The 14,016-nt window shown below is 41.8% G+C and overlaps 1 protein-coding gene across 6 annotated transcripts in view; it reads left to right on the top strand.

Moving 5' to 3' along the window:
- arhgap32b (Rho GTPase activating protein 32b) overlaps window positions 1-14,016 on the top strand; it is a 255,649-nt gene that overhangs the window by 76,689 nt on the left and 164,944 nt on the right. For all 6 annotated transcript variants that reach the window (XM_060936152.1, XM_060936151.1, XM_060936147.1 and 3 more), the window contains exon 3: window positions 12,418-12,555. In XM_060936152.1, coding sequence (XP_060792135.1) covers window positions 12,430-12,555 — 126 coding nt within the window. In that variant the 5' untranslated portion in view covers window positions 12,418-12,429. The remainder of the gene's footprint in view (window positions 1-12,417; window positions 12,556-14,016) is intronic.

Here is a 14,016-nt window from a genome sequence, read left to right as displayed (position 1 = left end):
GACAGACCTTTAGAGAATCTGGTACTTATTGTCAATAAATGTGGTCAAGAACCACCCACTTTCACAGAAAAAAGGGCAATTTGACATGGCAGATGACCAACCACAGCCTTTTTCTCACAGGCTCTTGGCAAACCCTGCTAACTGCTTCAAACAAAGCTGTAATAACTAATCCCGAAGACGTGTTTTTAATCCTTTTAAATGGAACTCATCATGGACGTGTGATCCCAACGATGTGCTTTTTAAACTGTATTTTTTTTTTGGTCTGAGTATTTCTGTTATGATTCTGCAAACGTGGTCAATATCACTGACAAAAAGAGAGGTTTTTTAGCCACATCAGAGAAAAGCAGTGAATAACATAGAAAGCTTGGAAAGACTTTTAAAGAGATCCTGTGTATGTACTTGCCTGAATAATGGCAACTCTCATCCTGATCGTGTGGAAAAACGTGGCGCTCTGTGTGTGTGTGTGTGTGTGTGTGTGTGTGTGTGTGTGTGTATGGAAATTTCCCATTCCCCTTCTGTGTGTGAGAGCAGTACCAAATCCACAGGCCTGCTCCTTCTGCAAGAAAAAAAAAAAAAAGTGGTGTGGAATTAACCCAGAGAAAGTGCAGACACACATGCATAGGCCTCTTTAGTTCCACAGTGTCTTACAGAAAGAAGAGTAACAAACAATTGCAGCTTCAGGCATTCTATATGAAATGAAATCGAAGCAGGAGAATAAAGTACCACAGGCTGCACTCTCTTGTTTACTTTCCCAATGGCTTCACCAGTCCCTCAGCCATGGCTCTGGTTCAGAGGGATCTTTGAAAGCCATATCAAAGGTATTGAGGTTTCATCTTGGATTCGAGTTCTGTGGGTTGGACAGTGAGGTGAGAAAAAGGAACAAACTATCAAAACGGTCCTAATTTGGTAAAATAGGCTCATAGTTCAGCATGCTTTTAGAGTTCCTCTATAACATCCACTTCTCTCTACCAAGCTAATATTGGCATATCGAGGTCTGTTGTGTAATAAGAAGGCATGAACGTTGTGAGCTAAAGGGCTCGGAGAGAAGGTTGTGAAAGCGGCTTTCTTGGCAGCGCTCGGTCTGCGGGTGCGCTGACGTACAGATCGGAGTCACGCTCCAGAAACGTGCCAATGTGATGGATATCTCACAGCGGACACGTTGCATCACGCGTGGAATGGGGAAGAGGAGAAGTACGTAACATTCCACCATAACACAATAAGCAGGATGACCATTTCTCATCCTGCTGCTCATCTCGAGCGCTAGTACCAGGGCTCGAAATTAACTTTTTTTCTTTGTGTCCCCCAGTGGTCCCGAATTCTGTGTTGTATTGTCCCGAATGGAAGCAATAGTGTCCCCATTTTTTTCCTCTCTGAAATAACCAGTGGTTAATATTATCATATGAAGTTACTATTATATTTGTAACTATGCGATTTTGAACCCTTTATAATCATTTTTACAATAAGTCACAAGACACAAGCGACACATGTCCTATACATCATCTACTTCAAAATTACAGTTATTGCATTTTCAGTTTATTAAACTTTGGCGATCTCACTGTATGAATAGATACCCGTTTATTTAAAGGGGCCAACTAGCTCATTCAGAAAATGTTTCAACTCCCTACATCTGCAGTACACTTTAGTTGAAAATAAGACCCCTTTTATGTTCATTTCATCTACTTATACCTTGAATATCTGTTGGCACTTATAAGGCCAACTTATAATTTTCACCATTACCGTTATCCATTTTTATGAACTTTCCGTTATCCATTACTGTTATCCATTTTTATGAACTTTCCGTTATCCATTTTATGAACTTTCGCTGCCGAAGCGTGGGTGCAAATGTTAGCAACATCAACATAGTGGCAGGTCCGAGCCTAGTTGTGCTGCTGACTGACTAAACTTTCTGAACTAGAAAGACACCAAGAAAACTCACTTATTCTGTTGAACGGTATCTTCCGTCAATATCATCCACATCATTCCTGTTGTATTTATAACGTGTCTAACAGTGTTGATTAAGTTCATTCAGTTGCTAGCATTGCCTGCAGACCAGGCGAGGACACTTTGGATCCTGAAGGTCCCGGAGACGTTATGTCTGGGCTTTCAGTTTCTTCCCCGCGGTCGGTCCGCTTCAAACACTTAAGCATTTTTGTTCTGGCAAGAGTCGGCGCAGCGTGTGCGGTAGCAATTCCATTCCAAGTCCATATAATGCGGACTCCGGCCGAAGATTCTAGAACAGAACGCGCTGCTCTGTAGCCTACGGATGCAGGTGCATCGAAAGTGTAGCTACTATGTATTTTTCGCTGTTAACGTTTTAAAATTAAAAGTGACAAATTAGGTGAATGTCTACGTATGTGTTACGGCTTTGTAAATAATATTAATGTAGAACTTTTTTTCTAGATCTATTTTTTTCCATTGTCCCGGGATTGTCCCAGATATGATAATTTTGTGTCCCGATGACATTTTTTATGGTCCCCGGGACATCGGGACACCGTTAGTTTCGAGCGCTGGCTAGTACGAATGTTAGTAGTTAATAAAAGTCAAGGTCAATAGTTTGTAGGTTATATTATAACCTACAAACTATATAACTCGCACAATGATTTCTCCCTGAATAGCCATCCAGTTATTCGAGGTATGGAGGTGGGGAAGCGTCTGCGAAAATCACGAGAAAGATTTATAAGGAAGTCTGTTAACAGTAACTGAACTCCAGAGCTGTAATGAAGCAGAACCTATGATGATTTTAGAAGTCCACAATTCATCTAAATTTTTGCTGTTCAAAATGAAAAGACATTACTTTTATGTTGCATTCGACCATTTATGGTCCATATTGATGTGTAATGTCCCTAGAAATAAGGCAGTGGGGAAATGGTCTACTATATTGTCTGCTCTATAAGGTGAAGACGATGCAAATGTTCAAATTAGCTTAATAGTAATATGCATGTTTATTAGGAATATGCAGTAAAGTTATTGGATTTTAAACGCATGGCTGCTTTAACAGTAATTATCATTATCCTAGCGGCAATTGATCAAGCAAACAGAAGTTGCAAATAGTGGTTGAAAAGTATAGTTAGTTGTTTTTTTTTCTTTTTTATCAGACATCTAGTTTTTAGGTTTGTTTACCTGACACGTTTCGACGTACGACTGTCGTCTTCCTCAGTGTCGCCGGATGTTATTGGTGACGCATCTTTTATCAGCTGATGTTTCCGAAGGCGTGGCCTTCCTGTCTGGATTGACAGGTCGGTCACGCCTTCTACTGTCCGTTCGTCCCCTGCAAGATGGCACTCCAGGTATGGGAGAGCATGTATGCTCCCTTATCCCGGTTGATGGTCCTCGGACTTCGCTTACGGATCTCCATGGCCTCCCTGATCCAGCGCTGATGTTTATTATCTTCTGTGCGGATGACTCTGGCATTCCCCCAGTCCATAATATGATTTTCCCTTTTGCAGTGATCTGTTATGGCTGACTTATAATTTTCCTGTTGTGCCTTTTCTTTTATTGTTCGGGTTTGTCTTGTAGCTGTCTCCTTTTCGCACTCTTTCTTATGTTCATTTTTCCTTGTGGTGAAGCTCCTCCCTGTCTCCCCGATGTAAGTTTTATTGCATCATTGGCATGGAATCTCATATATGGTGTTGCATTTGTTTTCCGGATGTATTCTGTCTTTGGGATGAACCAGGATCTGACGGAGTGTTGTGTGTGGTTTGACAGGTGTGTTAATGTTGTGTTTCCTCATTGCTCTTTGAACGCGTTCTGTTATTCCTCTGATGTATGGTAATGTCACTACTCCCCTGTTTTCTTGTTTGTTGGTTTGTTTTTTCTCTTTCTTCTGTGTTTTATTGTTCTTAACCTGTTCCGCCCCTTTGGATATTGCCCATTGTGGATATTGACATGCCTTCAGTGCGTGTTGTATATGTTGTTCTTCCTGTTCTTTGTCCTGTGGATCTGTAATTATTGCTGCGCGTTCATGTAATGTTCTGACTACTGATATTTTGTGCATTATGGGGTGTTCGGAAGTCCAGTTTAAATATTGGTCGGTGTGTGTGGGTTTCCTGTGTACTTTTATTTTGATGTCCCCATCTTCTGTGTGACGTATTTTTAAGTCCAAAAATGTTATTGACTGCTCCGTTTCCTCTTCATGTGTGAATTGTATATTACCGGTATTGTCTGTGGTGTTGAGATGGTCGGTAAGTTGTTGAGTGTGTCCCCTCTTCACTTTTTCCAGTATGTCATCCACGTAACGTTTCCAGAGTGTTGGCCTGTATTCTGCTGGTATTGTAGTGAGTGCTTTCTGCTCCAGATCTTCCATGAAAAAGCCACATATCACATATCACACGACGTCAAATCTCTTTTCACCAGAACACCCACGGAAGCCACCATGTGTATGGTAGTACAAGAAAAATTAAAAACAGATAAGACGCTCAAGAAACGCACAAACCTCACTGTACAAGACATCACTCAGCTCCTTCAATTCATCGCCATTCAAAAAAGAAAAAAACTAACTATATTTAATATGACATAATGAACGTAATTGAAAGAGTGGTTGAAAAGGTTTCAACATTACACATTCTGATATCATGATTTCATTCAGGCCGGATAAAGGGATTATGACGACAAAATCTCAGGAAGTGATTCACCACTTCTTGAAAAGTCTTGCCTATGATAAGACTCATAGGATGGGGGGGGACGATGCCACACAGATATGATTTCTGATGCAATACAAGCTCATTCTCATCTCATTATCTCAAGCCGCTTTATCCTGTTCTACAGGGTCGCAGGCAAGCTGGAGCCTATCCCAGCTGACTACGGGCGAAAGGCGGGGTACACCCTGGACAAGTCGCCAGGTCATCACAGGGCTGACACATAGACACAGACAACCATTCACACTCACATTCACACCTACGGTCAATTTAGAGTCACCAGTTAACCTAACCTGCATGTCTTTGGACTGTGGGGGAAACCGGAGCACCCGGAGGAAACCCACGCGGACACGGGGAGAACATGCAAACTCCACACAGAAAGGCCCTCGCCGGCCCCGGGGCTCGAACCCAGGACCTTCTTGCTGTGAGGCGACAGCGCTAACCACTACACCACTGTGCCGCCCTGCAATACAAGCATTATGTAAAAAAGCTTCCTGGAATGTTGATGTGAACTGCACAACAATGCTACGTGTCATTTTTTTAAATTATTATTATGAATTCTGTAAAGCATTCATGTATCTTTGCTAAGCGCTTCATCCTACTCAGGGCAGGGCTCGAAATTAACTTTTTTTCTTTGTGTCCCCCAGTGGTCCCGAATTCTGTGTTGTATTGTCCCGAATGGAAGCAATAGTGTCCCCATTTTTTTCCTCTCTGAAATAACCAGTGGTTAATATTATCATATGAAGTTACTATTATATTTGTAACTATGCAATTTTGAACCCTTTATATCATTTTTACAATAAGTCACAAGACACAAGTGACACATGTCCTATACATCATCTACTTCAAAATTACAGTTATTGCATTTTCAGTTTATTAAACTTTGGCGATCTCACTGTATGAATAGATACCCGTTTATTTAAAGGGGCCAACTAGCTCATTCAGAAAATGTTTCAACTCACTACATCTGCAGTACACTTTAGTTGAAAATAAGACCTCTTTTATGTTCATTTCATCTACTTATACCTTGAATATCTGTTGGCACTTATAAGGCCAACTTATAATTTTCACCATTACCGTTATCCATTTTTATGAACTTTCCGTTATCCATTTTATGAACTTTCGCTGCCGAAACGTGGGTGCAAACGTTAGCAACATCAACATAGTGCCAGGTCCGAGCCTAGTTGCGCTGCTGACTGACTAAACTTTCTGAACTAGAAAGACACCAAGAAAACTCACTTATTCTGTTGAACGGTATCTTCCGTCAATATCATCCACATCATTCCTGTTGTATTTATAACGTGTCTAACAGTGTTGATTAAGTTCATTCAGTTGCTAGCGTTGCCTGCAGACCAGGCGATGACACTTTGGATCCTGAAGGTCCCGGAGACGTTATGTCTGGGCTTTCAGTTTCTTCCCCGCGGTCGGTCCGCTTCAACCACTTAAGCATTTTTGTTCTGGCAAGAGTCGGCGCAGCGTGTGCGGTAGCAGTTCCATTCCAAGTCCATATAATGCGGACTCCGGCCGAAGATTCTAGAACAGAATGCGCTGCTCTGTAGCCTACTGATGCAGGTGCATCGAAAGTGTAGCTACGATGTATTTTTCGCTGTTAACGTTTTAAAATTAAAATTGACAAATTAGGTGAATGTCTACGTATGTGTTACGGCTTTGTAAATAATATTAATGTAGAACTTTTTTTCTAGATCTATTTTTTTCCATTGTCCCGGATATGATAATTTTGTGTCCCGATGACATTTTTTATGGTCCCCGGGACATCGGGACACCGTTAGTTTCGAGCGCTGACTCAGGGTCACGGTTGATCCCTGGTTTGATGGTATTTGCTGCGTAACCAAAAGTCCAGGGGATGGAGTTGGGTCTGGTCCAGGTCCTCCTATACATAAGCCAACGCTTAACCTTAACCCACACAACACAAAACAACACATTGAACACACACACTCAGAAAACAAAGTACGTTACTGTACCTTTAGGGGTACAGCAGCTTGTTGCTGGGGCAGTACCCTCTAAGGCAGGGGTCTTCAACGTTTTTCAGGCCAAGGACCCCCAAACTGATGGAGAGATGGAGCAGGGACCCCCTACTCATGAGTGCAGATCCCGGGGGGGGACGACATGACACCCCCCCCCACCCCCACCCCCCACCCCAATTTCTGAAAAACATGAATTCTCCCCCCCAATAAAAATCCCCTAAATTATTAAAAATTGTACAAACAAATGTATTTTCAGACAAATGATTCCCTGTGCAGCACTTTTTGAATGATGTGGCGAGCCTCTACGAAGTTGTGATTTATGGCTGCATGGTATAAGTTGCATACGGGCAAAAAAAACCCCAGCACTTTTGTGTCCCCCCCCCCCCCACTATCTATCTATATATATCTATCTCTCTCTCTCTCTCTCTCTCTCTCTATATATATATATATATATATATATATATATATATATATATATATATATATATATATGAGTGATTCCACGCTTATGGGTACTGAAATGGGGACATGAACTTATTTTTAAAAATTCACCTAAAACCATTTCTTCTTTTACCATCAGGTCACAAAACATGTAATCTTTAATGAATGATATGTTAAAAGATAACTTTAATTTTCTGAGATGTAATAAAAACATATTTATATGCCAAAGTCAGAACGTAACAGAAGTGTTGTGGACATATATATTCTCAATTTTAACAATGTAGAATTACTTTTTGAAACATAGGAAGGTGATGTTTTAGCAAATATAATTAATAAACATGTGTAGTAGAATAAACATACACATTCTTTCAATAAGATTAACATGGTATATAGCTAGATTGTAATTAATTTGTAACAGACGCGAGATGGACAATCGTAACAGAAGTAATGTAACAGACATCATTTTGGAACTCATAGGCTTGACTTTGGCATATAAATATGTTTTTATTACATCTCAGAAAATTAAAGTTATCTTTTAACATATCATTCATTAAAGATTACATGTTTTGTGACCTGATGGGAAAAAAAGAAATGGTTTTAGGTGAATAAGTTCATGTCCCCATTTCAGTACCCATAAGCGTGGAATCACTCATATATATTCTAAAATTGTGTTTTATATCAAACTGGGCCTAGTGCCATGTACGTATAAACATAGCTACCCTGTTATTGTGCATTCAATTCTAAGCTGTTCAAATAATACACAGGTTCATATATTCATGTTTTTATTTTAAACATGTGCAAGGTACAGGGTGGCCGTGCCACTGCCTTTTATAAACATACATCTTGCATACAACTCTGAGCTATTAAAATGATTCACAGGTTCATGTAGAAGGGACAGTGAATCCTCAAGCCATCTTTGGATGGCATACATACTCCCACATTGGTGAGATGTCTGATCCTGATGAGTAGCACACAACTTATCTAACCTTGGATGGATGGAGGTCGTCAGGCAGAGGGTCATATCAGCCTCAGGCTGCAGTCTTGACCTGTATTTGTTTTTCAGGTAGGTGAGTGAGGAAAATCCACTTTCATAAAGATATGTTGTTGCAAAGGGCAAAAGGCTCAGCATAGCTTTCGCTGCGAATTGCGGAAAGTCTTTCTGGCAAGAGATCCAGAACTGGGTGAGTGGTTTAGTTTCATATGTGTTTCTGAACGTACTGTCAATGGATAGTTCGATGAGCTGATCCTGCTCTGTCACTGTCAGGCGTGTGTCCTCTGCTGCGTTGTCTCTGAATGGAAACTGTATCCATGTCTTGTCCCTCCGCCAGGAGTCAGCCTCCGAAAGTGCGCAAGAATTGCGCGTCTTACAGGAGGCGAGAGCACAGCAGAATCTCCCAGCTCATCCACTGATGGAAACATGGAAAATATTCCCTCCCCGACGTGCTCCCTCCATCTTCTGGTTTTTTTTTTTTGAGAAAGCCTTCCATTCTGTCCTACAGCTGAATGGCATGTGTATTGCGACCTTGCATAGAACTGTTAAGTTTGTTCAGCTCAGTGAAAATGTCAGCAAGATATGCAAGTTTGGTGACCCAGACATTGTCACTGAAAAGAGCAGCCAGCTCTGTGCGCGTTTGGAGAAGTAAAAACTCCCAAAAAGACCTGCGTAATTCCAACACACGTGACGGCACTGTTCCATGTGAAAGCCATCGAACCTCAGAACGGTACAGTAGCGCAGTGTGTTCTTCTCCCTCAGCAGCACAGAGATTAGAGAAGAGACGCGTTTGCAAAGCACTCTTCTTGACTACTAGTGCATGTCAGAAAATTAGAATACCATGAAAAAGTTCCTTTTTTTTCATAATTTAATTCAAAAAGGTAAACTTTCATATATTCATTACATGTAAAGTGAAATATTTAAAGCCTTTTTTGTTTTAATTTTGATGATTATGGCTTATAGCTCATGAAAATCAGAAATCCAGTATCTCAAATTATTAGAATATTCCCTAAGATCAATCAAAAAAAGGATTTACAATACAGAAATGTCCAACTTCTGAAAAGTATATTCATTTATACACTCAATACTTGGTTGGGACTCCTTTACCATGAATTACTGTATCAATGCGGTGTGGCATGGAGGTGATCAGTCTGTGGCACTGCTGAGGTGTTATTGAAGCCCAGGCTGCTTTGATAGTGGCCTTCAGCGTATCTGTATTTTTGGGTCGGGTGTTTCTCATCTTCCTCTTGACAATACCCCATAGATTCTCTATGGGGTTCAGGTCAGGCAAGTTGGCTGGCTAATCAAACACAGTAATATCATGGTCAGCAAACCATTTGGTAGTAGTTTTGGCACTGTGGGTAGGTGCTAAGTCCTGCTGGAAAAGGAAATCAGCATCTCCAAAAAGCTCGTCAGCAGATAGAAGCATGAAGTGCTCTAAAATCTCCTGGTAGATGGCTGTGTTGACTTTGGACTTGATAAAATACAGTGGACCAACACCAGCAGATGACATGGCACCCCAAATCATCACAGACTGTGGAAACTTCACACTGGGCTTCAAACACCTTGGATTCTGTGCCTCTCCACTCTTCCTCCAGACTCTAGAACCGTGATTTCCAAATTAAATGCAAAATGTACTTTCATCTGAAAAGAGGACTTTGGACCACTGAGCAACAGTCCATTTCTTTCTCTCCTTAGCCCAGATAAGACACTTCGGACATTGTGTCTGGCTCAGGAGTAGCTTGATATTAGGAATGCAAAAGTTGTATCCCCTTTCTTGAAGATGTCTGTTCGTGATGGGTCTTGATACACTGACACCAGCCTCAGTCCACTCCTTGTGAAGCTCTCCGAAGTTCTTGAATCAACTTTTCTTGACAATCCTCTCAAGACTGCGGCCATCCCTGTTGCTTGTGCACCTTTTCCAGCCACCCTTTTCAACAATGACCTTTTGTGGCTTACCCTCCTTGTGGAGGGCATCAGTGATCATCTTCTGGACAACAGTCAAGTCAGCAGTCTTCCCCATGATTGTGGTTGTGTGTACTGAACTAGACCGAGAGATGCACTGTGTTCATACTGTTTTACTCAAACTTGAAATGAAATATTCTAATATTTTGAGATGGGTTTTTTTTAATGTTTTTGTACTGTATGCCATACTGATTAAAATTAAAATAGAAAAATGCTTGAAACATTTTAGTTTGTGTAATGAGTCTATAATATATAACATTTTCACTTTCTTAAATAACTGATGGAAAATATTGAACTTTTTCACAATATTCTAATTTTTTGAGATGCACTAGTATATTGACAACTTTCATGACTGAGTCCATGACGTCTGACAATTCTGAGCTCATGTCTTTGGCAACAAGTGACTCCCTGTGTATCATGCAGTGCGTCCAAATCACCTGTGGAGGCACATCCCTTACCGTACAAGTGCGATTAGTCCACTTTTTAAACCAGCCATGGCTCTTGCACCATCGGTACACAGCCCAATGCATTTTGCCCATGGAACGTCACTTTCTCTGAAAAAAAAACATTAATCACTTTGAAGATGTCAGAACTAGTTGCGTGTTCAGGAAGCCGCTTACAAAAGAAAAATTCCTCCTGTATTTCCTTTTGACTGACAAAGCGCACAAATGCCAGAGGCTGTGTGTCCATTGACACATCTGTTGATTCATCCAAATGTAGTGCAAATGCATCTGCCAACTTCAGCTTCTCTATCAGTTGCACCGTCACATCAGATACCAGCTCGTCAATGCGGCGAGCAATGGTTGTGTCCGACACTGGAATAGTTTTCAGTTTATTAATGTCAATATCATTCCCATACATTGTTTTACACATGTCAGTTGCTGAAGGCAATATTAAATCCTCTCCAAGTGTGTATGGCTGTTTCTTCTGGGCAATCCGAAGAGCAACTTGATACATTTCAAAGCTAGCTCACCAACTTTGGCTGATTTTCTCATCAATGTCTGTTGACCTTGGAGGGATTTGAGACTAGTTTGGAAGTATTCAACAGGTTTGTCTTTCAAGTGGCCGTGGGTTGTCTCCAAGTGATGCTGCAGCTTTGATGGCTTCATAGATTTGCGGAACTCACGCAATAATCTGATTAATGTGGGCAGCAGACTAATGAGACCGAAGGTGTCAAATTACTGGAAATTTCCAGAACAATCTTATAATCTTGTAGTACAGGATGGTTTAACATCCAGGTCCCTACCAAATCCACCATTAGCTTGATCAATTCTATAAAAGTCTATTTAAATTCTGAAAACTGTACAAATGTTGTTGTTTTCCACCAAAGAGGCGGGATTAGCCAACGCAGAATAGTGACGTTTGTCTCTTGTTGATGACGTGTAGGTCGCATGAATGTGACCTGTCCGGTCAGACTGCAGTCGCATGTGAAAATAACGGATATGCATCGGAATTAGGACCACATATCCAAGCGGCCTGGGTCGCATGTGAAAACAATCGGATCTGTGTCGTTCAGATTGTCAATAACAAATTGGATACCGGTCGCATATGGGCAAAAAAATCGGATATGGGTCATTTCAGGGTGCAGTCTGAACGTAGTCATAGTTACTTTGAAATCCAGTAATGAGCCCTAGGAGGTACATTAGTGTAAATTTTACCCTGGGGGACAGAAGTGGACTTCTACTGTACCCCTATTTCTGACAGTGCACTTAGGCAGCCTGAAACACACTCCACCCCCTGAACTTTTGGCTCAACTCCGCCCAAGTAGGAGTTCCCGGATTAGGTCTGACTCCATCATCCATCCATCCATCCATTATCTGTAGCCACTTATCATGTACAGGGTTGCAGGCAAGCTGGAGCCTATCCCAGTTGACTGTGGGCGAGAGGTGGGGTACACCCTGGACAAGTTGCCAGGTTATCACAGGGCTGACACACAGAGACAAACAATCATTCGTGCTCACATTCACACCTACGGTCAATTTAGAGCAACCAATTAACCTAACCTGCATGTCTTTGGACTGTGGGGGAAACCAGAGCACCCGGAGGAAACCCACGCAGACACGGGGAGAACATGCAAACTCCGCACAGAAAGGCACTTGCCGGCCACGGGGCTCGAACCCAGGATCTTCTTGCTGTGAGGCGACAGTGCTAACCACTACACCACTGTGCCGCCCCTGACTCCATCATTTTGTATATTTTTCCTCATCATAACCACAGTCTGTGTACTGGCTGTTGCAATGGAACAAACTTAGGATGGCAGATGGTTGTCATGGCGTCTGTGATGTGTGGTCAGTGCATTTACCCTACTGGACGCTAAGCCCATGTGTGTGAGCAATGTACAGTATGTGAAGTGTACAGGTTTGTCTTCCAGTTTGAGTGATCATCTCTTCCCACTCCACAGGGACGGAGCTGGATGGTGAGGCGCAGCTATGAAGACTTCCGTGTCCTGGACAAACACCTTCATCTGTGTATCTACGACCGGCGCTTTTCCCAGCTCCCAGAGCTACCTCGATATGACAGCTTGAGGGAGAGAGCAGAAGTAAGGCACTTGACACACTACCTACGCTCTGCGCTGCCTTTACAACTGTTTTTGGGTTTTAAGATTAATTGTTAATCGTTTGCAATCCTACATGGCTTGAGTCACCTCTGCAGCTCTGTACATTTCTACTTCCATGTGTTTAATGGCATTTGATAGTTCGCTGCAGAGGCAGTCCAGTGTTCTCCTTCAGTGTTTGGAAAAGCTTCATCTGCTCACAAGATGGAATTATATATAAAAATTTGTTTTCTATAACGGTATACCACTTGAGCTGCGGCATATTTTCTCAGCTCCATCAACCTGCTTTGCGATTTAAGTGGTATGGTTGTTAATCTAGTCCATTATGGTGGGAAATAATGGAAGGCTCTTTGTTTCACTGTTGATAAGTGGACACACTCCTGTCTGTTGCTCTGTTCCACCATCACACATTATGAAGATTGATTTTAGGATGGTTAAAAATCATGATTTCTTCCTAAACCAGTTAAATCAGACTTTCTTGAGGACTAACCTGTGTTTTGCATTTACTCCTGTGGCATGACATGCATTCAGGATAACAGTTCTTAAAGTGGGTTTGTGAAGCATAGCTAAGGGGTCCTTTTTTTAAATTTAGTTAGTGGTGGAAATCACAACCCACCGATATCCGATTTACTTTTATTATTGAACTTTTATTAGCCTGTTTGACTGGTCACATGAATCAAATGCATTTAATTCAAACCTCACTAACGTAAAACTAGTAGGCTCATAAACGGCATCAGTTTGAATCTGATGTGTTCTGTTGATGGAAAGTACAAGAATAAAATCTCAGTCGTCTTCTTCTTCTTTGTCCCATAGCTGGCAATCATTAGTCCATCATTAGTGTGTTGAGGGCATTCAAACTTGGTGGAGCCCAGAGCCCATCCCTCTCCAAGCTTGATCAATGGACAATTTAGAGTAGCCAGTTAGCCTAACTGCATGTCTTTGGACTGTGGGGGGAACCAGACACGAGGAAAACATGCAAACTCCACACAGAAAGGCCTCGGTCAGCCACTGGGCTCGAACCCAGAACCCTCTTGCTGTGAGACGACAGCGAGAAGCCACCGTGCCACCCCTAAAATCTCAATTACTGCAATAAGATTCTACACATTTATATAAAAATCTGTGCTGAGGAGAGTCACAATAAAGCCACTTCAATATTAAAGGAAAACTGAAGGGAATTTTTTTATTATCAAAATTCTATTTATCTCATTTGATGAAATCTAGGATACTTAAACTCCTCCAGTGATGCGGTCGCTTTACCGGTCCGTCGTGGTGAAGAAGGAGCTGAGCCAAAAGGCGAAGCTCTCAATTTACCGGTCGATCTACGTTCCGACTCTCACCTATGGTCATGAGGTTTGGGTAATGACAGAAAGAACAAGATCGCAGATACAAGCGGCTGAAATGAGTTTCCTTCGCAGGGTGGCTGGGCGCTCCCTTAGAGATAGAGTG

This window comes from Neoarius graeffei, chromosome 12 (assembly GCF_027579695.1).
Source record: "Neoarius graeffei isolate fNeoGra1 chromosome 12, fNeoGra1.pri, whole genome shotgun sequence".
Taxonomy (NCBI): Eukaryota; Metazoa; Chordata; class Actinopteri; order Siluriformes; family Ariidae; genus Neoarius; species Neoarius graeffei.
The sequence above is the reverse complement of the archived record's forward strand: the minus strand, read 5'-3'. Positions and strand labels throughout refer to the sequence as shown.